The sequence below is a fragment of the Peromyscus eremicus genome, chromosome 2 (assembly GCF_949786415.1).
Source record: "Peromyscus eremicus chromosome 2, PerEre_H2_v1, whole genome shotgun sequence".
Classification (NCBI taxonomy): Eukaryota; Metazoa; Chordata; class Mammalia; order Rodentia; family Cricetidae; genus Peromyscus; species Peromyscus eremicus.
The window spans coordinates 164,586,996-164,613,908 of record NC_081417.1 but is presented as its reverse complement, the minus strand read 5'-3'; the positions used below and the strand labels follow the sequence as shown (position 1 = coordinate 164,613,908).

At 49.8% G+C, this 26,913-nt stretch overlaps 2 protein-coding genes across 2 annotated transcripts; one reads left to right on the top strand and one right to left on the bottom strand.

The window, feature by feature from the left end:
- Nucleotides 1-83: 83 nt before the first annotated feature.
- Nucleotides 84-20,615, top strand: LOC131904393 (ATPase family AAA domain-containing protein 3). Its single transcript, XM_059255555.1, has 16 exons — nucleotides 84-393; nucleotides 4,048-4,124; nucleotides 5,119-5,220; nucleotides 5,565-5,624; nucleotides 6,453-6,522; nucleotides 7,382-7,547; nucleotides 7,786-7,855; nucleotides 9,214-9,369; nucleotides 9,909-9,965; nucleotides 10,234-10,359; nucleotides 10,584-10,708; nucleotides 11,463-11,514; nucleotides 11,877-11,947; nucleotides 13,368-13,535; nucleotides 14,719-14,827; nucleotides 19,896-20,615. The coding sequence occupies exons 1-16, from the start codon at nucleotides 189-191 to the stop codon at nucleotides 20,043-20,045; spliced, it is 1,764 nt and encodes a 587-aa protein (XP_059111538.1). The 5' UTR covers nucleotides 84-188; the 3' UTR covers nucleotides 20,046-20,615.
- Nucleotides 20,616-20,728: 113 nt separating this feature from the next.
- Tmem240 (transmembrane protein 240) lies at nucleotides 20,729-26,212 on the bottom strand. Its single transcript, XM_059256313.1, has 4 exons — nucleotides 26,112-26,212; nucleotides 25,733-25,839; nucleotides 21,505-21,713; nucleotides 20,729-21,431 (listed from the first exon to the last, which is right to left on the bottom strand). Exons 1-4 carry the CDS (start codon nucleotides 26,166-26,168, stop codon nucleotides 21,283-21,285), a joined length of 522 nt encoding a protein of 173 aa, XP_059112296.1. The 5' UTR covers nucleotides 26,169-26,212; the 3' UTR covers nucleotides 20,729-21,282.
- Between the last annotated feature and the right edge of the window lie 701 nt (nucleotides 26,213-26,913).

The window sequence follows — 26,913 nt, the reverse complement described above, 5'->3', positions numbered from 1 at the left end:
GCGTCCCTGTCCCAGTGGCCAATCCAATGGCTGAGAGTGCCTTGGCCCTCGCAAGTTTCCGTCGTCTAGCAGGAAGAGGTGTGTGTCGCGCCTGCGCAGTTAATCGACCCGCGGCGCGTGGTGACTGCCAGTGCCCCGATAGTCACACTTGAGTCCTGACCGTCCAGGGCGCTTTTCGCTTGTGGACCATGTCGTGGCTCTTTGGCATCAACAAGGGCCCCAAGGGCGAAGGCACAGGGCCTCCGTTGCCCTTGCCGCCCGCGCAGCCTGGCGCGGAGGGTGGCGGCGACCGTGTTGCCGGAGACCGGCAATCGCCCAAGGACAAATGGAGCAACTTTGACCCGACAGGCCTGGAGCGAGCGGCCAAAGCGGCGCGCGAGTTGGAGCATTCGCGTGAGTGCGCGGGCTGGGCTTTGCTGGCCGAGGCCCAGGGAAATGGGAGGTTCCTCTCAGAGACGCCAGTTGCTTTTGCAAGTTTGGTCCTCTTGGCGTCTTAGCAGCAGAGTGTTCAATTGGCTGTCTGTAGCCCTGCTTTTCAGGTGACCTGAACGGACCGGTAGTCATTTGGCCACAGCTATCCTGCTATGGGATATGCTTTTGGGAGACCCAGGTGCTGCCACCCTCTAGCACTTGCAACTGTCAACGCGGCAGAAGAGACCGTTTTAGAGAGGCTTTTAGAGGCGAGGGTTGCGTGTGCCAATGCTGGCCTTAGTTACTACTGGGCGCTCTTGCTGCCTCCACGTGGTGCAGGCCAAAAGGCATGGCCAGATCAGGTGATCCATATTGTGGTTGATTGTAATCACCCACTTAATAAGGGGAGCATTTTTGAAAGGCGTTTGGTTTTAGCAAAAAGACAGTAGATTTGCATTTATTATTGGATAACAGCACTCCACTGTGGAATGTGAGAGGGAGGGTGTCTGTAAAAGTTGATCCTCTCGGAGCCAGTCTTTCCCCACAAATGTCCTGTCTGCTTTGATGTTGACAGTTTGTGCCAACATGTAATATAAGTGGGTTTTGTTGTCTTTTTTTTTCTTTTCCTTCTTCGAGACAGGGTTTCTCTGTGTAGCTTTGGAGCCTGTCTTGGAACTCGCTCTATAGACCTGGCTGGCCTGGAACTCAGAGATCCTCCTGCCTCTGCATCCCGAGTGCTGGGATCAAAGGCGTGTGCCACCACTGCCCTGCTAGTTGATTCCCCCCCCCCCCCCAAGACAGGATTTTTCTGTGTAACAGCTCTAGCTGTCCTAGAACTCAAGCTCTGTAGACCAAGCTGGCCTCGAACTCAGAGATCCACCTGCCTCTCTGCCTCCTGAGTGTGCACTCTCCCCACCACCACCACCCAGCTAGTTGAAATCTTTTTAAGAGCCTGAAATAGGGGGCTGGAGTGATGGTTCAATGACTAAGAGCCTTTGTTGCTCTTGCGGTGGACCTGTGTTCAATTCTGAAGACCCATATGGCTGCTCACAACCTTTTGTAACCCTGGTTCCAGGTGCTCCAAGGACCTCTTCTGGTTTCTGAGGGTACCAGGCATGTATGTGGTGTACATACATACACTCAGGCAAGCACTTAAACACATTTAAAAAAAAAAAAAGTGAAGTGTAGGAGGTGTTGAATAAATACTGATTGGAGGAATGATGTTGTCGTTCTCAATTTTGTGTTTATGCATGGGTTCTGTTTTCCAAAAGGTTCTATAGGGAAGCCCAAATTTAAATAGGTACAATATGCAGAGCCTCTCAGAGAGGGTCTGGCACTTGGTGAGTCAATTCTCTGTTCTTTGGGGCCACAAAGATATCTTGATCTAGGAGTGGTGGCTCATGCCTTCAGTTCAAACACTTGAGAGGCAGAGGCAGACAGAATTCTGAGTCTGAGGCTGGTCTGGTCTACATAATGAACTCCAGGCCAGCCAGGACACACAGTGAGATCTTGTTAAGTCTTGGGCAATGGTCTGTGAGCCCTGCTAACTCAACTCCCCATAGAGACATTCAAAGCGTTCAGACTTGGGACCAGGATCACCAGTCTCTTTTGACCGGCAGAGCTAAAAATTTTGTAAACAATCTATTATGTTTGCTAGACAGTCTCAGTGATTAGGTTGAAATGAGAAAAAGTGTCTGGTTTTCAAGGCATTTCCAATGTTAGGAGACTTGACAGGTGACCCAATGTCCTGTTACAGGGTCATGTAGGGGACACTTTTCTTGGTGACTCCTGGCGGGGGAGGAGGGGATTCTTTAGCCACACCTAGGATTTCAGATGAATCTTAGCTATTTAGTCCCAGAACTACAGTCTGTTACAGACTATGGGGAGCAGTTCCAGCCCTTTGCTACATCCTGACTGCTCTTGCATATAAATTGCTCTCCAGGTGTCTGCACTGGCAGTCCTGAAGCCTCTACCCAGAACATTCTCCCTCTAGGTCCAGTGTCTTGGCCTCTACTTTGCTTTAACAGTGCTCTTTTTTTCTGAGCCAGCAACACTTCTTGTGGGTTCTACATGCCCCATCAGTGTCCTTTTCTTGTAGGATAGTCTCAGGTGGGCGCTAAACTTGTACTGAAGTTTACCCTGTTGTCTCAATTCACGAGAAAATAGAGGAGTTAGCTGAGCTTGCCAAAGTCACATGAAGGATAAACAGCTGGGATTTGGTCCCAGGTTTGTTGGACTGTGACACCCCCATTCCTGGCTACTGTGCTGAAATGAGGCCCTTTCCTGTCAGAGAAGAGTGTCAGGTGTTCCCATGGCCTCTCAAAGCTTGGCTGTGCCTTGCTGCTGTCTCTCTTCAGGTGTGAGTTCTTTTGTCTTCCATTCTGGTCACTGAAGACCAGAGAGGCTAGGAGGAGATTGTCTTGGAAGGTCCTTCCCAAGCTCTGAGACTGCTACCCATTGGTAGAGTTCATGCCAAACTGTGCTCTATGCCAAACTGACCCCAAATGCCAAGACATGTTGCCAGTGCCATCTAAACCTGTGAAATGTTCTCACCATGGTCTTAGGCCATTTTCCCTCCAGATACTCATACTATTAACAGATGTTAAGCTCCTGTTAATGACATGCCTGTTGAACTCAAAGTTAACAGAGAAGTTGCAGCTGACCTAGAAGACTTCAAAAGTGTAAGAAAAGTCATGGGGCTAGAATGTAGGGGTTAAGTGTGGGTTACCTAGTGATCTTCACTCCCATGGTTCTTGTGGTAGAAAAGTTTTACAATAGGGTATTGGTAAGGAAAAATTACCATGGAAAATTTGGAGATCAGATGCTTAGACCTCTTTAGAGTGTACTAGAAGTAAAGTTTTCCCACTATGTCTAAGTGTTGACAAACATCAGTGCCATCTGACACACAAAACACACAAGTTACTTATAACCTAGGTGTGTTGTCTGGTATTTGATCCTTAGTCATCCTTTTCTGCCTGTATATTTTTTTAATATCATTAACGGACACAGATATAAACACCAGCCAGAGCTCTGCTTTCCTAATTGGAAAATGCCTGACATGTCATTGTTCCACAGCCCCATCCTGGATGATTGTGTGGTGGTCTTTCTGATGGAGTTCTTGGCACTATGATGATCCCCTGGGAATGAAACCTAGGGCTCTTAACAAGCTCTTATGACCTGTCTCCTCCCCTTCACTCCCCTGCCTACAAAGTTTCATGGATATTAGGCTAGACTCGAACCCATAATGCAGCTGAGGATGATTTTGGGCTCCTGATCCTCTGGCTTCCACCTTCAGAATGTCAGGGTGCCAGGCACGCACACTATGCCTGATTTTGTGGTGTTAGGGATCCAATCTAGGGTCTTTCGCATGCTGGGCAAGCTCTGTAACAACTAAGCTGCATAACCAAACTCACAGGCTCTCTGTTGGAGATAGGGCAGCAGCTTTGAAAGGAGAGGTCAGTGTAGGAGTCTGGAATGGGTAGACAAATGAGGTAGGCTGGGAAGGGAGCACAAATGATTGAGTGGTGTTTCTCAGAAAGCCCCTTGGCATGAGGGAGAGGTTCTGTTTTGGGCCACACAGATATGTCTGTTGTTAGTATTCTAATACCCTCTCTCCTACTCTCCTGTACTCCACAGGCCATGCCAAGGAGGCACTGAGTCTTGCGCAGATGCAGGAGCAGACACTGCAGCTGGAACAGCAGTCTAAACTCAAGGTGAACTATGGGCTGGTGCCAGGAGGGTGTGAAAGACCTGTGGATGTGTCTGTCCTCCATTCTTTGAAGGAATTGGGGGACGTAAGGACAGGATGCTGAGTATATGGCTATGATTCTGTAGTAGAGGTACCTGAGAGGGGAGGGTTAGGTGAGGAATGTTTGAACTTGAAGGTAGGGGATCTTTCTTGAAATTCTTTTGTTTTATGTTTTTGTTGTTTGTTTTGAAACAGGCTTTTTGTTTGTTTGATTTTTTTTTGTTTTGTTTTGTTTTTTGGATTTTCAAGACAGGGTTTCTCTGTGTAACAGCCCTGGCTGTCCTGGAACTCACTTGGTAGCCCAAGCTGGCCTCGAACTCACAGAGATCCGCCTGGCTCTGCTTCCCAAGTGCTGGGATTAAAGGCGTGCGCTACCACTACCTGGCTAAGACAGGATTTTTCAGTGTATACCAAGCTGATCCTTGTGTCTTAGCCTCTTAAGTGCTAAGATTACAGATATGTCCCACCACGCCTAATTTTTATTTTATTTTTCTGCACTCAGAAGGACCCTTGAAGCAAGGTGTGGTACACCCTTTAATTCTAGCACTTGGGAGAAAAAGGCAGGTAGAAAGCTGAGTTCCAGGACAGCCTGGGATACACAGAAACCCTGTCTTGAAAAACCTAAAAGAAGAACCCTGATGTCAGTTTTCAGTGAGCATGGAGCAGGCTCTATCCTTAGTCCTTGTCTGTTATACAATTGTAACATGAGCTCAGGGTAAAGGAGTGAATAACATCCTGATCTCTGGGATTGGTCTTGTCCATCTGCCTAGAGCTGCGAGTCCACTTAGGAGTATATGGGTATCTGTCCAGACGGTTTTTAAAAGTGTCTTCTGCCTTACTCCAGCCTGTTGCATAGACCAGTAGGCATGGTCTTTGATGCTGCCATTTTGTAGTCCACAGCACCACGGAATGGGCTGTAGAGGGTGTGAGTCTTATACAGGTGCTCCTGTATTCTGCAGGAGTATGAAGCTGCTGTAGAGCAGCTGAAGAGTGAACAGATCCGGGTACAAGCCGAGGAAAGAAGGAAAACGCTGAGTGAAGAGACACGACAGCACCAGGCTGTAAGTGTACAGGCAGCCGCCACTTATGCCAGGAGGCCTGGGGCAATAGGAGTGGGGGTGGGACATTGAGATGCCACGCTGGATCTTTTCGTTATTGACCAGATGAGGGTGGTAGTTATTGTACTAGGACCTGGACCACTATTGTAAAAATAAGCAAAAACAGTAACCCCAGAACACATAGACTCCTGGGTACAGAGCCATTCTGTATCTGCATGTTTGTGGAAGGTGGCAGGTCATCTGTAGCATACCTCAACAGCCACTCCAGGGTAGGTCCAGATCGTGTTCTCTGGTCCTTCTAGTAGCTTCTTCAGCCAAGGTGTGTCTATTTCTGTCTTCTTCCCTAGAGGGCCCAATACCAGGATAAGCTAGCTCGACAACGCTATGAGGACCAGCTGAAACAGCAGGTAAACAAGACATACCTCTGAGAGAGATGCGCTGTCTTTGCAATAGGAGATTATACAGCTGAGTTCATGGGCAAGAATGCAAGTGTTTTGCTGGTTCTGGGTGAATTTTCTCAGGCATTGGTAGGCCCTGGCATGTGTATACATACTTATGGGCCTGTGTACACAATGAACATGCCCAGACACACACCTAAATGCAGACATACTATACATGTAGACATGTATACAGACATGTCCAAGCACATACACAAGCCCATACACATAATTTCTTACGATGCTTCCACAACAGAGGTGGGTTTTTCAGTTATTCTTAATGGTTCTCTTGCTAGATGGATACCTGTCTAATTAGCAAGGTCAGTGAATGATGGAGGACAGGGTCCCTGGATAATCCAAGACCTGATTAGGCCTCCATTGATCCATGCTGGCTCCCTGTTATAGGGGCTCATCAGCCTCAGGCTTATGTTCATGTTTTGTTTGCTGGGGCCTTATAGCCGTTAATCTCAGTAGGCAAAGATCAGAATTCTATAAGAACCATAGAGCAGAGATGCAGGCCCTGGGGGTCTTGGAACCACAATAATGAAGCTGCTATAAAGGCTGCTTCTGCCCCAGCAGGTGGGGCAGCTCTGAAGCCAGTCCCTTAATGTGTGCATGTCCTGGGTCAACATCAGATGTGCCTGCACTGGAGTGTACCGGCTAGAGTCCCAGGAAAGTTGGGGCTCCTCAGGTGGGCAGAAGCATTCCTGACTCAGAGCAGCTACAACCTGTTGGCTTGGCTGTGGTTGTCTTTCTGGTTTTCAAAAGCTTTTACCTTTCCTGTTACTTCTCTCTCAGCAACTTCTGAATGAAGAGAATTTAAGGAAACAAGAGGAGTCTGTGCAGAAGCAGGAGGCCATGCGTCGAGGTAGGGGGTCTCCAAGGATGGGTGACTTTGTTGGGCATCTAGTCCTTAAGAAATGCCTGCAAAGCGGGGGTTGGGGAGTGGGGGTGTTGTACTGGGAGGAGAGCAAACTACAGTTGGTATGTAAAATAAATTTTAAAAAACGTTACTTAAGTTAAAAAAAAAAAAAAGAAAGAAATGCCTGCACAGCAGCTCACTGTGCCCTCAACTAAGGACTGTATTTATAGTATGTGCTTTGACACCAGACACAGCTGTATGCCTTGGTTTCAAGGAGCTAACTCTTAGCAGAAGTTTCATCTGTAGCCTGGTCCCTGAGCAGAAAGTTCTGGGACTAGTTGATTTGGATAGGAAAGTCGCCTGGTCTTTAGCTCCTGTAGTAGAACTTCATTTGTCATTGGAGCCAACTTGCTAGTTTATACATATGTGTCCCAGCAGGAAGAACATCTCCTGTCTCCAGGAGTCTGTCAGGAAGGATTTGAGGCAATTCGTTGGTAGCGTTGTTCAGTGACAGTGGCACATTGCTTGGTGTTTGGTTCTTGTTGCTGATAAACAGGCACATGTTATGCATCTCATGACTTTTTCTGGTATTTTGAGAGTTAGATGTCAATATAAGTAGGTTTTTCTTGTGATTATCCACATTTTTGTTTGTTTTTAAAATATGTCATCCTGAGGGTGGTCCAGGCTATTTCAGGGGTCCTCCATCTGGTAGAAGGGCTTGCTCTGCAATATGGGTTGTTTACTGTGACACTTTGCTGTTCCTGGTCCATGCAATATCTAGGTCTGTGTGTGCATGTCAGCAATGTGGGCAAAGACAGGCACAATATGGGCTGAAGACCACTGTCTTTGCCTTTTCCTGGGGCAGCCACTGTGGAGCGAGAGATGGAGTTGCGGCATAAGAATGAGATGTTGCGGGTAGAAGCTGAGGCCCGAGCACGGGCTAAGGCTGATCGAGAGAACGCAGACATAATCCGAGAACAGATTCGCCTAAAGGCTGCTGAACACCGCCAGACCATCTTGGAGTCTATCAAGTAAGGGTGCATCTAGAGCCCAGTGACTGCTGCCCATCTGTCTGTGGTTCCCAGTTCAAGCTAGTAAGTTACTGGTCATTGAAGGTCCTCTAGCCTCTTCATCCTGAAGCTCTGGGTCAGCTCTTTAACACTCCCACCTTGGTAGACTTTTCTTAAGACTGATCTGAGGGCCTTGAAAAGCTTCATTAGTTTCTTTTCTTTGACCTTCTCCAGCCATGTGTCTCTTTCCCCCATGCAGGACAGCTGGCACCTTGTTTGGTGAAGGATTCCGTGCCTTTGTGACAGACTGGGACAAAGTGACAGCCACGGTATGTATTACCATATGTTCCTGTGGGTGAGCCCAGTGGGCAGCTCTGGGGCACAGTCTCTGGGGACTTCCCTGTAAGATTCAGCCCTGTTACCTGTTGGCTATGAAGACACCTGGTATTTTGCATATGTACCCAGCACAAATCAGGCACATGGGCTGCTACAACTGTCTTTAAGAACTATAGTGAGGCATGATAGAGTATTTGGACTTAAGGCGTTTTAGACAATTCAGTCTTAATCCATTTTATGTTGCTCTAGCAAGGTATCCAAGGCTGCCTAAATTACAAACAAGGTTTATCTGGTGTTGGAAAGTCTGAATAGGGCCCCCTAATGACTTCTACTAGGTCCCACTCTTGAAGGTTTTGCAAACTCTGCAGCATTGCATGAGACCAAGTACTCAACATGTAAATCTTTGAGGGACAAATCACATCTATTTAGTCATGGCAGTGGCAGTCTACCTTGAGGCTTCAGACTTCTAATCCAGGCGCAGATGTAGGAAGGGGCCAGAGCTCACTTTCTATGTCTAGTGTCCTTGGGAGAAGATAGTAGTAAGTTTTTTATCTGACTTTTTTTTTTTTTTTTTTTTAGAGACAGGGTCTCTCTATTAAGTAGGATTGGCTGTCTTGGAACATGTTTTGTAGACCAAGCAGTCCTCAAACTCACAGATCCACTTGCCTCTACCTCTTGAATGCTGGAATTAAAGATATTTGTCACTATGCCCAGCTACCTGGCATTTTTGGTAGTGTATTTCCAGCCAACTCCATAACTCTATGAGGCAGGAGGTGGTCTGTGATGTAGGAGATGGGCTGAGACATGTAAAGCTTCAAGGTCACTGAAGACTTCATGCTAGGTGCATAGGTTGATCTGTTAAAGGGGGAATGCTGAAGGCACATTATTTTTGTTATTCAGGGTGCTGAGGATGGAACCTAAGATCTTAGGAATGCTAGGCAGGAACTCACCAGTTAACTACAAGCCACGCTAGACAATGCCCCCTGTTTGTGGCGCTGCTTGGTGTGCTAAAACATTACCATCATGGTTTGTGGTTAGCCTTGTGTTTCAAGAATGAAATTTAACTTTTTCAATGGTAAGAAAGTAGTGGAAGGCAAGAGAGACTCTTAGTGAATATCCAGCCCTGTATAGCCATATTCCACATTCTTACAACCTCTGCTTTTGAGCATCCATAAGACACAAAGAGAAATGCTCTGATGGAGAGTGCCAGTGAGCATTGGCTGACTGTAGTATGGGGTTAGGGATCCAACCAGGGTCTAGTAGAGACTACTATGAGACCTTAGCTGTTCATAGGACACAAGATGAACTGTGGGGCAGAGGTGCATCATAGACTGCTGTTTTTCTGTCCCAGGTGACTGGATTGACACTACTGGCTGTTGGAGTCTATTCTGCTAAGAATGCTACTGCTGTTGCTGGTCGGTATATTGAGGCACGCTTGGGAAAGCCCTCCCTGGTGAGGGAGACCTCCCGCATCTCAGTGCTGGAGGCACTGAGGCATCCCATCCAGGTATGGCCACAGTAAGGGATCAGGGCTCCACATCCCTACCAGGTTTCTTCCCATATCACAAACAAATGGTGCACATTTTCTCTATCCTCCTCCTTTTGCCCAAACGACAGCTTCTGCTTTCTCTTTTATGCTGGGTGTTTTCTCATGACTGCTATACCAGTGGGGCCTGTTGCATCAGTATTATCTAGTTCTATAACTGCTCCTAGGCAAGCTTTAGCTCTTCATGACTTGAGGTCAGGGTCTGTCTTGGCATAGAAAGTATGAGAGTAGATTGATGTCTAGCTACCTCCCTTGGGCTGAGCTACTCTGCTCTCTCTGACAAGCCTGTTCTCTGTGATGGCTGCACCTGGGTCTCTTCAGATGCTCAGTACAAGTGATTAGGAAGATAAAAATCTATAGTAAAGAGCTGATGAATCACCGAGGCCCCACAACAGACACTGTTTCTCCAGCTTTGACACTGAGGTACTGGTCTTGGGCTCTGTGGGATAATACTTCATGATGGCTTTGTGTTCTGCCAACTGTGATGGTTTCCCCTATAGGTCAGCAGACGACTGGTCAGCAGACCCCAGGACGCACTGGAGGGTGTCATCCTCAGTGTAAGTAACTGTGGCAACTGTGGTTTGGAAAGCCCTGTGGGCCCCAGGAAAGGGACAGGAAAGCTTAACTATTGTGTTTATGTGATCCTTGTGTTGATGGCTTTGGGGTCCTGAAATGCATGTTACTGTACTGTATTCAGATACTCCATAGGCCAGTCCAGTATCCACACTAACTAGGTTGCACTAGAATACCTATGGTCCTTCCACTCCCTAAGGCTATCTGTAGGCTGGGAGACCAGGTTCCCCAAACCTCATCTTGCTCTGGCAGCCTAGCCTGGAGGCACGGGTACGAGATATTGCCATCGCAACAAGAAATACCAAGAAGAACAAAAGCCTGTATAGAAATGTTCTAATGTATGGACCACCAGGGACTGGCAAGACACTGTTTGCCAAGGTAAAAATACCTGACTATGAAGGTGGGACTGGGTGCTACTGGGCATCATCTCACCCGGGGGCAGTTTTTGTCACTGTCCCTTAGGGCATTGTGGTGCATTCAGAGGCCACCTCAGCTCTGATGGTGGGGGACTGTCCATGTTGGGCAGGGTTGGCTAGTAGAGCCGTGGACCTGGGAGTCTGGGAGGGAACATCTGCTCTGTTTCCCCACCCCTCCTTGCCCAGAAACTCGCACTGCATTCAGGCATGGACTACGCCATCATGACAGGCGGGGACGTGGCCCCCATGGGGCGGGAGGGTGTGACCGCCATGCACAAGGTCTTCGACTGGGCAAGCACCAGCCGACGAGGGTGAGCATACAACTCCCACATACACAAATTCCTACTCCTACTGGCCCACCAGGTACCTAGCAAGGGCCCTGCTGTCTTCCCACTGTCCTGTCCTTGATACTGTGTGGGAGTGCATGGGTAGCCTCTAGATTCTGAAGTCAGCTAGAGGTGGGTGTTTATTCTGAAGGATCCATTAGAAAAAATGTCATGCCGAGGGTGGACATCCGGTCACAAGATGTCCCATATAAGGACACTGCCAGATATAATTACTGTCAAGAGTGAATGGCTAGCTCAAATGGGGAGAAGAATGGATCTAGGCCTCCTTGACTGTTGAACCCTCCAAAGGTTGGCTGAGGATATCACATCAACTCATGCAGTATGGCACAGCCAGTTATAATTGTCCCTGGCATTGCCACTATGCCTTGTTACATCCTTTTCTTTGGTCTTTGCCATTTTACCCTAATAACCACTTCTTCCTGATGCTGAACACATGCATCTCAGCCCTTATTCTGACCTAGACTGGAGGGAGGCCTTGAGTGAGACCTGTGGGTAGGAGGAGCATTCTTCTGCCCAGCATATACCATCAGAGCTGCAGTTGGGTTCTCAGTATTGGAATTCTTGAAGCTGTGAGCTGTTTTTCCTGGGTCAGGATATGTTCTGTGGGGCATCTTCTCCCAGGGATATACACTATACTTTCTTGTTGCTTCTGGGAGTTTCCAGATGTTGGCTTGTAGGATTCAAGCATCCCCTTACCTGACCACCCTCTGATTCACAGCCTCCTGCTCTTTGTGGATGAAGCAGATGCCTTCCTCAGGAAGAGAGCAACTGTGAGTGTTCTGGAACCCTGTCTATCGGTGAAAGTTGCTCAGAGCTGGGGCCACTAAGCCAGTCTAGCAGGGGACCAGCCTAGAAGTCGCTGTGCCCTAGAGCACAGAAGGTCTAAGTCTTCATGCTCTGCTAGCTGAGGTTGCTGCTCAGTTCTTTTTCCTTCTAAATTTGAAGAGTTTGGCATTGAACAACAGTCTTGGAGGTGCTGAACAGCAAGAATCCAAGTTCTGGTTGTCAGAGTAGGCTTGTTTCTAACCCCTGCCTTACCCTCCCAACAGTGTCTCCCATGTACACTTTTCCTTGGCCATGTACAAAACTGCTCCTCGGGCTGGAGATTGATGATGAAACTTTCTTTCTGTAGGAAAAAATAAGTGAAGACCTCAGGGCCACTCTGAATGCATTCCTACACAGGACAGGACAGCATAGTAGTAAGTAAGTGCAGTCCTGCCCCTAGCTCCCTGTGCAGAGTACTTCTGGGCATTGTTAACCTTGATCCTCACAAGGATCCAGGGCATAGTATGTGTGCAACTGTCTGGGGTGTCTTCATGTTCCTACCTGGGAAGGGCTCTTGAGGGCTCATTTTAGAAAGGCAATATGAAACATGAAGAAAGTCTACTGGGTCAGTTCCTGTCCATATGGCCATCCCAGTTTGAACATCATCTCATGCCTCTTGACATTCAGCTGTCCATATGCAGCTGGAACTTTCCTGTTAACTGAATATACCTGAAGACTGCTTTCAGGGCACTGGCACCTGGGCCTGAGACATGGGCATGAACCTAGAATGTTTGCTTTTCCTGGGAGCAGATCCCAAGTATCATGTGTAGAAAGAACGGAGCCTTGGTCCTTATCCAGGCTACTGGGTCTAGAGTAGCATCTAGGCCTTGAGAGAGACCCCAGTTTGAACTGTTTCCCAGAAGCCACTAGCAGGGTGGGTGCCTATGGTCAAACAGGCTCCTCTCTTCCAAATCCCCTAATCCTGTTCTTAGCTAGCTCATCACCAGTGTAGGACCCAGCCTTCTAGTAAGTATATGGCCATCTTATCAGTCATAAATATCCCCTTACTTGCTGTGGCTGTGGCCTAGCCCAGGGTCATTGGGAAAAAGTGATTTGAGGCCAACAACAAAACCTTAGCATACTAGGCAACCTTGATCATAGGTTGTACAAATGGGCTTGTGGGCCTGGATTATAGCTGAAAATTTCCCAGTGTCCCGCCCGCCCCACACAGTCCAGACAAATCTCTCTCACCCGTGGTCCTGCAGCCACCTATAAAATAATCATTCAGAGGCTTAATATTATTTATAACTGCTTGGCCATTAGCTCAGGCTTACTACCGACTAGCTTTTACACTTAAACTCAGCCCATTTCTGTTAATCTATGTCGCCACGTCGTTCCATGGCTTTACCTGTGTTCCATTACATGCTGCTCCCTGGATGTCAGGCTGGCGTCTGCTGACTCAGCCTTCCTCTTCCCAGAATTCTTGTTGTTTGCCTGTCCTACCTATACTTTTGCTTGGCTACTGGCCAATCAGCATTTTATTAAACCAATGTACAAAAGCATTATTCCACAGCACTTCCTGGGGTTTCCTGAGTTAAAAACGGTCAAGGGCTAGAAGTACATCTCAGTGATTGAACACTTGCCTAGCATTCTTGAATCTCTGGATTCAAACCCCATGTCAAAACAAAACAAAACAAACAAACAAACAAAAAAACTGGATGGGAAGGGAAGAAGGAACAGAAAGAGAGCTGCCAAGTTACATCCATCTATAAAGTTTACCTGAGGAGACTTAAAAGACCCTTCTGTCCCTGAGTGACCTGTGATTGGACAAGCCCTCAGCATGCACTTTGTGCTGTAGGTTCATGCTGGTCCTGGCCAGTAACCAACCTGAGCAGTTTGACTGGGCCATCAATGACCGCATTGACGAGATGGTCTGCTTTGCCCTGCCACAGCGGGAGGAGCGAGAGCGCCTGGTGAGAATGTATTTTGACAAGTATGTCCTTAAGCCGGCCACAGAAGGAAAGCAGTAAGTGTACAGCCCCATGGGGTTCCCCTTATTGACCTAGAACCTATCTGGGCACTTTGTTTTCCTGGGGTTTGGGCCATCTGTGTGAGATCACATTCTGTGTATGTGTCCTATCAAAGATTGTTCTGTCATGGGACCCTCAACCCTTCCTCCCACTGCTCTTTACCTGGGGACAGGTGCAAGCCTGTCCCAACAGTCCTCTCTCATGAGCTAATTTTAAGTGCCTTTGTCAGTGACCCCTGGGCATCAAGAGAATGTAGCATCCTCTAAGTTTGCTGAGTCTCTTTTACCAGGTTTTGAAGTAGCCCGTTACTATCCTCAGCTGTTGACTTGAGTGATAGGGCTTTCTTCTGTCTAGCTGCATACCTGCCCTGCCACTCCTGGAAGCTGCTCTGCAGCCATGTTGGGGACAGGAATGGGAAGAAGCCACTAGATGCTTCTCTGAGGAAGCCTTGGTGCTTCCACAAGCTCTCACTGCTGTGTCAGCAGAGGCTGCTCTGCTTTCAGCTGTCTCCTGGGCCCCAGGCGCCACGGCATTCAGGCTCCATGTCCTGACCTGAATCCTGAATCTTTCCTGCTGCCTGTTGCCTTTCACTGTTCTGGAGAAAACATGGCTTGGCTCTGCTGTTTCCTATGGGCCTGGCCCATACCCCGTCCACACTGGGCAGGTCCCCTGCTTCCTGCTAACCTCATAACCCCAGCTTCAGCTCTCACGTGCAACCTATATTCATGTTTAATGTGTGATTTCTGTGGCTTTTGGTCAGATATTATTGCTGGAAACTCAGATTGCAGGCAGGACCCTTTACTTAACTGTTCTTTTCTTAATTAGAGATCTACCTGCTCTGTTAGCATTTCATCATTGGCTGAGCATTTAACTATTCCTGCTGTTGGGGTGCTGAATATGTAGTTGTAGACTGGGTCTAGTGAGTAGGAGTGAAGGCAGATTGGGAGAGTAGCTAACTACCAGCTGCCTGGCTCCAACCTAAGCCTCTCCTGTAGGTCAGGAAGGAAGGCTGAGTTCACCATATCCAACTAGGGCTGTGCAAAAAAGTCGACCAATGTTACCCAGATCAGGTGGAAGCATCTGCTGGAGTGTGATGTTGGGCAGCCTTGCTCCTGTCTCCCTGACCCCCTCTGTGTAGAGCCATGGCAGCCCAGACCCACTTGGGAACTTTTCCTCCAGACGCTTGAAGGTGGCCCAGTTTGACTATGGAAAGAAGTGCTCAGAGGTCGCCCAGCTGACGGAGGGGATGTCAGGCCGGGAGATTGCTCAGCTTGCTGTGGCATGGCAGGTGAGTTAGGATCCTGGAACTAAACCCATTCTGAAACTTTGTCCTAATCTCCCCACAGCAAGTTTTATGTTGAAGGATGTTCCAAGAATGGATAGGCATGTGGCCCTTGGTTCTACTAAGACCACCTTAAGGGCAGATGAGTCATTCAGGGAGAATGGTGTGATACTGTCACTGGCTCTGCATGCTCTGGCCCAAATCTGGGGCACTGTCACAGTCTTAGGGAATGTCAGAGTACTACAGTAGATGTGCAAGAGTCTCTAGGCAAGTCTAGAGGGCTGCTTTTTTGAGTTGTCTGTTAAGGCAGTTGCAGACAAGTCCTGAGTTCTTGCTCCAGATCAACAGATATGTGCTTCATGTATGTACTCTTGAGTATGTGGCTTTTTTGTTTTGTTTTGAGTTGTTTTTTTGTTTTGAAAATAGGGTTTCTCTATGTGGCTTTGGCTGTCCTGGAACTTGCTCTGTAGACCAGAACTTGCTTTCAAACTCACAGAGATCCATTCACCTGCCTCTGCCTCCCAAGTGCTGGGATTAAAGGCGAGCACCACCACTGCCTGGCATGGGTATCTGACTTTTTAGGACAAGTTCATGATGAAGTTGAGTAAGGGAGCAGGAATATTCTGAGACTAGGCAAGGATGTTGTTCGTGAAGGCATATAGGCCACAGTGGCCTGTTGTCATTCCCTAAAACCTTGTTTTTCCCCTTGAACCTGCCTAGCAACAGCTGCATGGTCCTGCATCAGGGAACTCCCACAGCAGGGCCATGAGCAATTTAGGAATTTCAGCTCCTGGTGTTGTCAAGCAAAGCCATGTTGATGGAATGGAGGGTGCTACGACCACCTCAAACTTTGTGCCAACTTCACCATCTCCTTTTAGCCAACTGTCTATAACCAAGTGACAATCTAACTATTTATACTTGGCAGTGCTTTTCTGGGTGTGCATGGGACAGTCCTACTTAGATTTGGATTTTGTAGCCTAGGTCCAGTAGCAATAGTATTAGTCTAAACAAGCTAGCTTAGCTGCTACAACATCCATCTGACATTGAAGACTGCAGCCTTCTGAGACCAGTCAATGACTCTGGTCTGTCCTTGCTTAGGGTCTGTTTCCACACTGGTGATGGAGAACAGGGAGGTTAGCATAGTACAGGTGGATTACTTAAAAAACAAGAAATTGTCTTCCCCAGTTCTAGAGGCTGAAGTACAAAGGTTAGTGTCAGCACAGATCTTGAAGAGGGTTCTTTCCTGGTTAATAGAGGTCAAGGTCTTGCTGGGTCTTCATGTAGCAGACAGCATGAGTGAGCTTTTTTGTGTTTCATGCATGAATTCCAAGGAACCAGGGACCCTTTCTGTGCCCTCATTTCAATGAAATTACTTCCTCTAAAGGATGATCTCTAATATATTTCCTGTGAGGATGTCAGACCTTTAGCATATGAAATATTATAGGATGATACACTGAGCTCATCCCAGCAGGTTATCTGGCTCACAAAGCTTCCATTAGGACAGCTCACCTCTCTCGCTTAATGTATTGTCAGAGAGAGTAGCAACAGTTCAAATAAAGACCTTAATGGAGAGAGCTGGAGATGCTCCCTGAGGGTTCTATCTGGGTAGTTGGTCAGAGTGGCTAAGGCAAGTCCATCTAGCCTGTTCTCAGGTGAGGAACAGGAGATACAGGAGGACTACCCAAGGTGCTACCTAGGTCCTGCCAACTGTGATACAGCACACAGACCTGGATGCTGTTGTTTCTTCTACCCTAACCCCCATGGGACTTCTGGGTAATTGCACATTACAAAGATCCTTCCTTGCTCTGCAGCCTCTATCCTCCATGCAGGGATAACACAAGTCCCTGCCCTTGCACCATGCCTGGTTTCTTTGTGTGTGTGTGTGTGTGTGTGTGTGTGTGTGTGTGTGTGTGTGTGTGTGTGTGTGTGCTTGCTTGAAAGTACATCTGAATACCATGTGAGAGTCTAGTGCCTACAGAAGTCAGGAAAGGGATTTGGAGTTACAGATGAGGTTGTGGGTCACCATGTGGTTGCTGGGACTTAACCCTGGGTCCTTTGGAAGAGTATCCAGTGCTTTTAACTCTGCCCTCTCCTTCAGTCTTGGAGTTGTGGAGTTTTTCTTCTTGAATTGTAGGAGCTCCTCGCCTTACCTAATGTAGATATTAACCTCTTACCAGACATGTGATTGCTTTCGTTGGGCATTGTGTTTTTGTTTCTTTTTAATCTGTTGGTAATATTCTTTTTTGGTTGTTGGCCTGGAACTTTTTATGTAGACCAACCAGATTGGCCACAAATTCACAGAGAAACATCTGCCTCTGTCTTAGTGTACAAAATTTTTAAATTTTGGTGGAGTCTGATTATCTCTTTTCTTCATTTTGTTGTCTATAATGTCATGTTTAAGAAACCATTGCCACCAGGCGGTGGTGGCGCAAGCACGCCTTTAATCCCAGCACTCGGGAGGCAGAGGCAGGCTGATCTCTGTGAGTTGGAGGCCAGCCTGGTCTACAGAGTGAGATCCAGGACAGGCACCAAAACTACACAGAGAAACCCTGTCTCAAAAAAACCAAAAAAAAAAAAAAAAAGAAAAAAGAAAAGAAAGAAACCATTGCCAAGTAGAATATATGGTAGCATACACCTGTAATCCCAGCACTTTGGAAGCTAAGCCAGAAGGATTGCAAGTTCAAGATCAGCCTGGACAACATAGTGAGATCCTATCTTAAAATTTAAAAATGAAATGAAAGCTGGGGATGTAGCTCAGTGGTAGTGTCTGCCTCGTATCTTCAGTCCTGGTCTGAATCCCTGGTGTCATAAAAAGTGAGAAGGTTAAAGTAGTTATCGTTATGCAGTTGAGGGAGTCCTTTTGTTTGTTGAGACATGGTCTCACTCTGCAGCCCAGGCTAGCCTTGAATGCTCTTACAATTCTCCTGCCTCAGCCTCCCAGGTATTGAGATTACAGTGTGGCCCATCAGGCTGGGCTTAGGCTTTTTTGTTCTGTTTGAGATAGGCTTCACTATTTGACTGGGCTGGCCTACAGCTCTCATTACCTCTGCCTCAGGTTCTAGAACTTTGCAGCCCTGCTCATCAGGACTGCTGGTCTATAAGTTCCAATGCTGCCTGCATCTGGCTTTGATGTCAGTGTGGTGGTGATTGTATGGAGGCTGCTAGGAAATGTTCCTTTCTCTTCCCTTCCCCTTTAATATGTTGAGGGTTTAAGGAGGATCAAGACTAATTCTTGAAATGGTTTCAGATTTATTTTTTTTTTCCCCCGTATGTGTGAGCCAGGGCCTTGTGCTTGCTAGGCAAGCGCTCTACCACTGAGCTAAATCCCCTACCCATCCTGCATATATTTATGTGCACTACATGCATGCCTGGTGCCTACGAAGGCTAGAAGAGGGCATGAGGCTGGGAGTGGCGGCACATACCTTTAATTCCAGCAGAGGCAGAAGTAGGCAGCTAGTATGCAACTAGCCTAGTCTACATAGCAAGTTCCAAGCCAGCTAGAGTTATGTAGAGACCCTGTCTCAAAACAAAAGAGAATATATTGATTCCCCCAGAGCTGGAGGTAGATGTGGTTGTGAGCCACCCAGTGTTGGTGCTGGGGAGTGAACCTAGGTCTTCTGCAAGAGCAGTAAGTGCTCCTAATTGCTTAAGAGCCCATATTTACTCATTTTTGAGCTGGGGTCTTGCTGTTTTGCTCAGCCTTGAACTTCACAGTCAAGCATCCCTGCTTTAGCTTTCTGAGTAGCTGGGACTATAGCTGCATTACAACACCTAATTAAACTTAAAACATTTGAATAGTTTTGAATTTACAGAAAAATTGCAAGATAGAGAGAGCATAGACACCCATGCCCTCGTCACTTCTAGACTTTGAGTGTTGGCTCTGTTTCACAGCATTGTTTACCCTTACCTTGGCTTGGTTGTAGCCCAGGGTCAAGCCCAGGATACCCACAGCATGAGCCCTAATGTCTATTCCACTGTGCTTCACCTGACCTCAGTTCCTAGGCTGGCTGGTGGATGAGCCCAAGTGGCTCTACCTCTCCTCTGCTGGGCCACTTAGAGAGGGCTGCAACCCTGTTCATCCAACCAGGGCTCCGGTGCAGCTCCTACTTTGCTTTTATTTTAGCCTTGGGTGAGCTCAAGCTGGGAAACAGTATCCATGGCTTCCAAATACCTCTTAAAGTTGGTGGTCTGACTCTAAGGCTAAGTCTTCCTCCACAGTGAATCATAACAGGACAGTGGACCATAGGTACATCTGTTCCAGGTGGTCCCGCTTATCCAGAGGGGACTGAGTACCATTATATTACGGTCATCTCCTCACAGATGACAGTGTCTTGGCAGAATTCTTATATATGACTCTGCACTCCTATTCCTTTAGAATATGTCCTAGTGCTTAAGGAGGAAAATTCTCTGCCTTGAGTGTTCTCTTCATTGCATTCAGGCATCCTAGCTCCTAGTTCCCTCCTGTGCAGTGTCCATGAGATAGCGTCTAAAGGATACAACTTGACCAGCTCAAACTCCTACTGGCTGGTGCTGGAATGCCATTCTCAGAAAGGATAAGGAAGTGGGAGGGGGATTCTCATCCAGTGTGAATAGACATGAAGAGGAGCAGCCTAGTCAGAAAGTACCACTGAGCTCTAATTAGAGAAACCTTACACTAACATCATATGCCCTGAGGGTAGGGGCCTGGTAGCAGCAGGAGGCCTGTTCTGGAGGCCTGTAAAGTATACAGCTATAAAGTATACAGCTAGCCTGAGTAGTTGCTGTGTGTCCTAGTATCTCCCTGAGCTGGGAAATGGAGCAAGAATCACTTAGGGGCTCATGAAGGTTCTACATTTGTGTCCTTCTCAGAGGGAGTTACCTGTATGTGTATGGAGGAAGAACAGCTCTGTTCAGGCTTTCTAGTTTAGAACATCATTGACAAACTCAACAGAAGTAGCACTGGGGCTATGAGTTCACTAATAAGCTCAGGTATGCCCACTGTGCCAGTGCCTAAGCCCTCTGCATCCAGATTGAGGGCCTTGGGCTTCCCTGTGCAAGCAGCCAGCCTCTCCTTCTGTGCCCTCTTTTCTACCAGGCCATGGCATATGCCTCTGAGGATGGGGTCCTCACAGAGGCCATGATGGATTCCCGTGTCCAGGATGCTGTTCAGCAGCACCAGCAGAAGATGCAGTGGCTTAAAGTAGAGAGACCCAATCTTGAGGCGAGCAAGCCACCGTGTCCTTGACTCCTCAACTGCTGAGCTGGACCTGGACACCTTGTACACCTGACCAGGGACAGACTGTCTCTGTGACCACACTATTCCTCCCTTTTTTCCTGTCTTCTTTGGCCTCTGTAAGAGGCCAACACTGTCCGGAACGCCTTTGCCCAGCTGTGGGATGCTGGTGGTGTCAGCTTCTCTGGCTCCCGCACCTCCTAGTCTGTTTCTCTCTGCGTGAGTGCTGGCAGAGGAAGGAACACTGCCTCCTGCGCCCAAGTACACTGGTGAGACTTGTCTACAAGCCCAGATCAGAGAAGAGAGGAAGCAGAGTGCTGTATCACAGGCCAGTAGCTATGGCCATGCCAGCAGGACTGGGACCTGCAGGGACCAGACTAAAGGCAGGAAGAGCCTCTCCTTCCTGGACATTGCACCTGCCCTGTATACATCTGTGCCAAGAACTGGCCCAGTCCTTACTTGATAAGAGTGGATCTGGTGCTAGACAGCCCCTGGCCGGTGGCATCCAGGATTCAGAGCTGCCACCTTCCCCCTGACTGGACCTTTTAAATCCAGAATCTAATAAAACTGTGACTGATTTGCTGTTTTTGTCTCTCGGCTGAGGTGAGGGTCTAGATGGAGCCCTCAATAGCCCCTAGGATCAGAGATGATGGAAGAAGCAGAGGCTGGAGCTTTCTGGAGAATTTACTGGCCAGGCAGGGTGGGCTTCACAGTGAGGGCTGGGACACCTGGGGCCATCACATCTTTATTGCTGCTGGGGGCCCGCCCTTCCAGTCCCACCCTCCAGTCCTCCAGTCGCACACGCCCCATGCACATGCTCCCGTGTGCAGATGGGCGCAGGCCCTGACACATCCCTCCCCTCCAGACGGACGGATGGACAACAGGTGCACAGGAAACAGTGGCTTTCAATAAGATGTGGCCTTAGGCTAGCGTGACCCAGGCCATGTCTGTCCCCATTGTGAACCCACCACCCTTGGCCCCAGCACCTCTAAAAGCCTGCCTTTGTGTCCTGCTCACTGTGGAAACCAGGTTGCTGTCCCTGAAGCCCAATGGCCATCCCAACCCCAGCCCCCACCCGACCCCCTTTATAAAAAGAAGAGACAGCACCTTCCACTGGATTTGCCTGCTGGCCACAACCCAGCTGGCCACAGCCCAGCATACCCTGGGCCTGAGGCCGCAGTCCCGTCTTGCCAGCTGAGCGTCCACGAGGTCCCTTTACATGTGCACAGCAGCCCCGAGTCCTGTGCACTCACAGGTGCCGTGGGCTGGGGTGGCCGTTGTGGTAGAGCTTCTGCTTCACGTGCACCATGTTCCCTGTGGGCTCCTCGAAGGGCCTGTGCGGCCGCCGGCCCAGCTCCCGCAGGCTGCACAGCTTGGGCAGCCAGGTCCACGAGCCATCTGCAGGGGGACAGGGCAGTCAGGTGGCCGGGCTGGGCCAGAAGTGGTGCCCGCAGCAGCGCGTGGCACTCACCATAGCGCCGACCAGCCCTCCAGGCGCGCACAGCACAGTGCAGGACACCATCCATCCACACCAGGAACCAGCTGATGCAGAAGCCCAGAAGCAGCCCCAGCATAAGGTCGATCTCCTGCTTGGTCACATTGTCTGTCACAAAGTAGTTCTCAGATGCGTCCACCACCGACTGGTCCCCGTCGTATGGGATCACGTAGTGGATGTGGTGCCTGGGGGCGGCAGGGTGGGCTGGCACCTCTCCTGCCAACCCTGGCCCAGCCTTCCCCAGGTCCGTGCTGGGCTGGTTAGGGGACCCAAAGTGGATGGCTTGACTCCTATGGGCCACCCTGGGAAGTTCTCTGAAGCAATCCCTGTGTGTGCTGGGTTGGGAGGGGAAACAAGCACCCCCAGGCACAGATAAGGTCACCTGGCAGAACTGCTGGGATGGGTGGAGACTGTAGCCCTGGAGATAAGGAGTGAGTTCAAGGAGAGTAGGAATGGCTGGGATGAACGCTCCACCCAATATGCCATAAAGTCCTGTAGCAGGGTTCACATTCACCTACTGGCCCTGAGGGTCTGCCAAGGTCCTAGCACAGCCAAATGACCCAGGCTCACCAGAGTGCCTCTTGGCCTTTACATACTGCTCTCAGGAGGGCACCCACAGGAATAGCATTTGTTCTTTTTTCTTCCACAATCCCTGCCTTGGGCCTATGGCTTTCAATATCTACCTCCTACCCATTTTGCTGGAGGTTTTGGGAATCTTTCCTCTCACTCATGTCCACCACTTACTGTTCTTATAATGGGCCGTTTTCAGCTATTCAGGTCCACACTGGACAGGTTTTAGAGTCTTCTGAGTATAAGCACCCACTATGGCCCTGGTCTCTTTGTGCCTCAGCTACACTGTGCCTGTTTGCCTCCCTGTCCTAGGCTTCTTGGAACTGTACATTGCTTTCATGCCCTGGGTCATCTCAGCTTGCCCTGGAGTTCCAGTGTGGTTCCCACTGGCTGTTCATCCCCCTTTCAGAGATGTCTCAACACCACTTCCAGGAAGTTCTATCCTGTCATTCTAGGTATAGTGGGCCAAGCGATGGTCCACAAAGCCAGCAGACTGGACGTTGGGATCCCGAGAGTTCCATTGGGACCACACTCTTTCATCTTGCTGACAGTATAAGGGCTGCCAGGGCTTTTGCTATGAGGCTGCCTTTCCTGGCCCACCCACTTCCAGAGCCACTAGTAGGTGGGCCTTCTTTCCACTGCCCACCATGTCTGCAAGGAGCTCCAGCTGCCTTTGAGTCTCCACGTGGGATCTACAGACACCTCAAATGCATGCTGAAAATAGCTTCTCACTTCCTAAACCTGCACTGCTTCCTCCTCTCAGTGAGAGGCTGGAACCTGTGTCTGCCTATAGTAGACCCTCAGCCTTTCTCCAGATACAAACTCATCCTCCCTTGTGCCCATTTGCTGATGTCCCTGGCCCCAATAGGGGCCACATGGATGCTTCCTCATAGTGGGGTTGGTATCTTTAAACCCAAACCCAGGTGAGCAGAGGGAGGGAGGGACAGCCGTGACACTCCTCAGATCCTCTTCTGATCTTCCTCGGAACCCCAAGGGCTAACTGGTCTACAGTTTGGCCAATCCCAGCAGGCAAAGCTTAGGCTGCTAGCATGACTGAGACAGCAGCTATCACTCATCTGCTCATGTGCAGCCACTGGCCATCATCATGACAGATGGATGCTATTGATCCTGGTACAGAAAGTATGGCTGCTCCAGGCCATGGAGGAGTAGTGCTTCCAGACCACCAGGGATTGTCACAGGTTCTGGTGGGATTGGGTCAGCCTAGGCCCCCACATCCTTCCTCTAGACTGTCCCCAACATATACTTCCAGGAAAGGATACACAAAGAACCTATCAAGGAAGCAAGAAGGACCCTAGGTAGCCTACAAGTAGGCCAAGGTGAGGTCCCCAGCCAACCTGAGGCCTCAGGAATCCAGGGGTTAGAGGTTATGACCTGTGCACTTACAGTTAACTTGGCTATCTACAATTCCTCCCCTGGCCTGACTCCTAACCCCACACCGGGCCCCTGAAGACAGGGGCTTAGGTCTTCTGAAAGAAAGCAGGATGTGCTGTGTACAAATGAATGTCTGATATGTACATACATGTGTCCTACCTCCATGACACATGCTGCCTTGTGTCCATTTGAGGTCAATGTGTGTCCGGTATACACGTTGTCCGCATGCACAGGACAGACATGTATACTATGGACACGGGTCCCACAAGCCCCACACCCATGCACTGTGCACACTTTGGGTATGAGCATGGTGCGTCACACATAGATGCACATTCACTCAGCTTTGAACCAGCCACCCTACTCTGTGCCATGTGCATGGATCTGTGTGTACACACAAATGTTGCCTGCTGATGTGCCTTGTTCAGAACATTAGTTTACATACATGTCCTCTGTCTATAATTTTGCAAATAGCCATGTATAAGGCAGACACGTGTACCGTTATTCTGCAAAGTATATACACATAGGCAAACTGTCGACACCACATGTGTACATGGTATGTGCACAGATATCCCATTTGCAAACTAATCTGCAGTCACTTCACCCACACTGAGATGTTCTGACATTTTCCCTGAGCACACTGAACTGTATATTGTTTTATATACATGTACTTTGTATACACATATATGTAATCAATATACAAAAGTGCTTTGTACAACAAATTTACATACCCTGTATGTAGAGTTGTGTACAAAGCACAAACATGTAGAGAGACACACGCAGAAACACTGTCCACAGGAGGATGTGGCTCTCCACATTTTTGCGCACACAGGCCTTTCTTCAGGCTCTACTCTACAGGTGTCTGTTTACATGAGTCCACAAGTACTGTGGATGCTACATGAGATGCACATATATAACCTGTATAAATGGACTCTAAAATCACACCCTCTGCTCAGATAAACCATTCAGTGTGCTGTCATGGACAGCGCTGAACCAACCATGCCCCCATGTATCCATTCCCAGTGTTCACGGGCCCAATGACTGGGCCCAGGACGTGGATTCTGTGTTGGGAAGACTTCAGAACACACCTACAGACATGGTCTGGGAACAGCAGAGCTGGTCTCATGTCTTTTCTGAGCCCTCTGATGTACCAGAGGTACAGATGGTGTGCACCAAGATGGAGCACAGGGCTCTCTGGGAATGTGTGGCCACACAACAACTTTCCCTACCATGTCCAATGCATGTGTGGGCATGTGCATCCCCTTTCTACTTGTTGTAATGCCCATGATTTGCAACACACTTGACTGTACCCATAGCCATATGTGCACTTAGGAGACATGCAGCTGTCATGACCTGCTGTGTGTGTGTGCTGACCTCTGGAGCAGAAGCATAGGGTGGGGTAGGGAACTGAGGGTCTGTGATTCTAGCTCAATTCTTCCCTAGTTGTGTAACCTTGAGCAAGTCTACCCTCTACAATCTCCATCCACTTCCTCCTAGTCTGCCCAGTAGGGACAACGGTTATCGCATGAGGGCATCTCTGGAATGAGTGCATGCGGATGTGCGAGTGCGCTGTGTACGCACATGTATATGCACAGACAGTACACACATGCGCGGCTCATGAGAAGATGTTTATTTCATACATGGACATACAAACATGCAAGGCCAGAAGACTTCATTACCACACATGCACAGAAGGGGGGGTCCCTGAGGGTGTGGTGGGTCTCATTGTGACCTTGAACAAACCTCAGCCTACTTCAGCTCTTCCTCTGCACAATCAGTTGTGGCAGGTGTTCCTCAAGGTAGGCCCTTTCTATCTTGACCTCCTGCACTTGCCTGCCATGGACACAGTAGACCCAGGAGGAAGACTTGGGCCATAGGCAAGACTACTGTCCCAGGCTTAACCAGCTTCCTTGCTTCCACTGTGGGCACTACTCAGGGCTGCTGCTCCCAGGCCCTGAACCAGGAGGCTCCATGGCCCATAATGCCACCACCAGGCAGCCATTTCTCTAAGGGAACTGGAGGAAGGGGTTCCTAACAGACTCAGTCATGCTTCCTTTCCCAGGGAGGCAGCTGGCTGATCTGGGGTTCCCGTTGGCAACCCCTCCCCCAGCACCTGGCGGGCAGAAGCGGGCCCCACCATTCAGCTAGGCTCTGCGGCCCAGCCTGCTCCGGGCTCACCGGCAGAGTAGGGCCCGCTGCACAAGTGTGATCGCGTGTGTAGTGCCTAGAGCCGGGGCGCACTCACCGGCCACAGTTGCAGTGGCAGACGCGGTCCTCGCCCCGCAGGTGCGGGAGGATGTAGTTATGGAATCGGTCCAGCAGCGCGTTCATGTCCATCAAGCACGCGATGGCCTGGAAGAGCCCATGACCGGTCAGGGCGAGGAGTGGGCCGGGCCGAAGGGGGTGCCGAGTTGGGAGCGTTGGGCTGCCGGGGTGGGTGGGTGGGTGGGGAAGCGCAGGGCAGCTGGGGCGAGGGCAGCGCAAGGTAGCAGCGAGGGTAGCGCAGGGCAAGCCGCGGAGGGCAGCGCAGGCCGCGCGGGCCGGTAAACAAGGAAGCGAGGTGGGGTGGGCGCGCGCGCGGGCGGCAGAAGTAGGGGGCGCGCGCGGGAAGCCCCTCCGCTCACCATCACGATCGACGCCCCCAGAATCATGAAGATCATGGTGTTCGCACTCATGGACATCGGGCGGGGCCGGGCCGGGCCGGAGCACCTCCCCCCGGCCCCGGTGCCCCTCCCGGCCCCGGCCCGATGCTGAGCCCGCGCCGCCTCCGCAGAGGTCAGCGCTCGTGCGCCCGGCCGCCGCGGGCCCCGGGGGCAGGCGCGTTCACAGGCAGCAGAGATGTGGGGGCTGCTGTGGGGTCGCTCGCCCGCCGCCCGCCGCTGGCCGCGCTCCGCTCCGCCCTCCGGTGCTCCCTGTGCCCGGCTCCCTGCGGTCGGCTCGGCGGCCCCCTCCCTCCTCCCCTTTCCCTCCTCCAGGCTTCTCCCTCCCTCCTTTTCTTCCTCACTATCTCCTCCCTCCTCCTTCTGCCTCCGCCTTTGGGGAGGGACTTCGCCGCCCCGCGCCAGCATCCAGGATCGAGGTTCTCCACTCCTATCCCTGGGACGCAGACCGAGACCCCTCCCCTCCGGTCTCGGCTCCACATTCTGGCCCATCTCATCAGTTTTGGTTCTGATCTCCTTGCCTAGTACCACGCTGGACTCTTTCTAGCCTGGATCGGGTGGTCGTTTCTGCTCTACTTCTCCGAGTAAGGCCTCTCCTCCTGAGTCCCCTAGTTCCAGAGAGGGGCAGGAAGGTCAGCACCCAGCCTCCTCCAGCAAGAAAATGCCATCGGGGGAGGGGCCTGCAAGGTCAGAGAGCCAGAGACTATGACTACATGAACAGAGGTAGGAGGGCAAGAGAGAGAGTGAGCCAAACAAGGGTGCCACA

Coding starts and splice junctions, on each gene's coding strand:
- Tmem240 (XM_059256313.1), bottom strand. CDS start 26,168: ATGTCCATGAGTGCGAACACCATGATCTTCATGATTCTGGGGGCGTCG. Junction 25,840..26,111: donor TGGGGGCGTCGATCGTGATG/GTGAGCGGAGGG, acceptor GGGCTCTTCCAG/GCCATCGCGTGCTTGATGGA. Junction 21,714..25,732: donor TGCCACTGCAACTGTGGCCG/GTGAGTGCGCCC, acceptor TGCCGCCCCCAG/GCACCACATCCACTACGTGA.
- LOC131904393 (XM_059255555.1), top strand. CDS start 189: ATGTCGTGGCTCTTTGGCATCAACAAGGGCCCCAAGGGCGAAGGCACA. Junction 5,221..5,564: donor AGACACGACAGCACCAGGCT/GTAAGTGTACAG, acceptor CTTCTTCCCTAG/AGGGCCCAATACCAGGATAA. Junction 10,709..11,462: donor GCAAGCACCAGCCGACGAGG/GTGAGCATACAA, acceptor TCTGATTCACAG/CCTCCTGCTCTTTGTGGATG.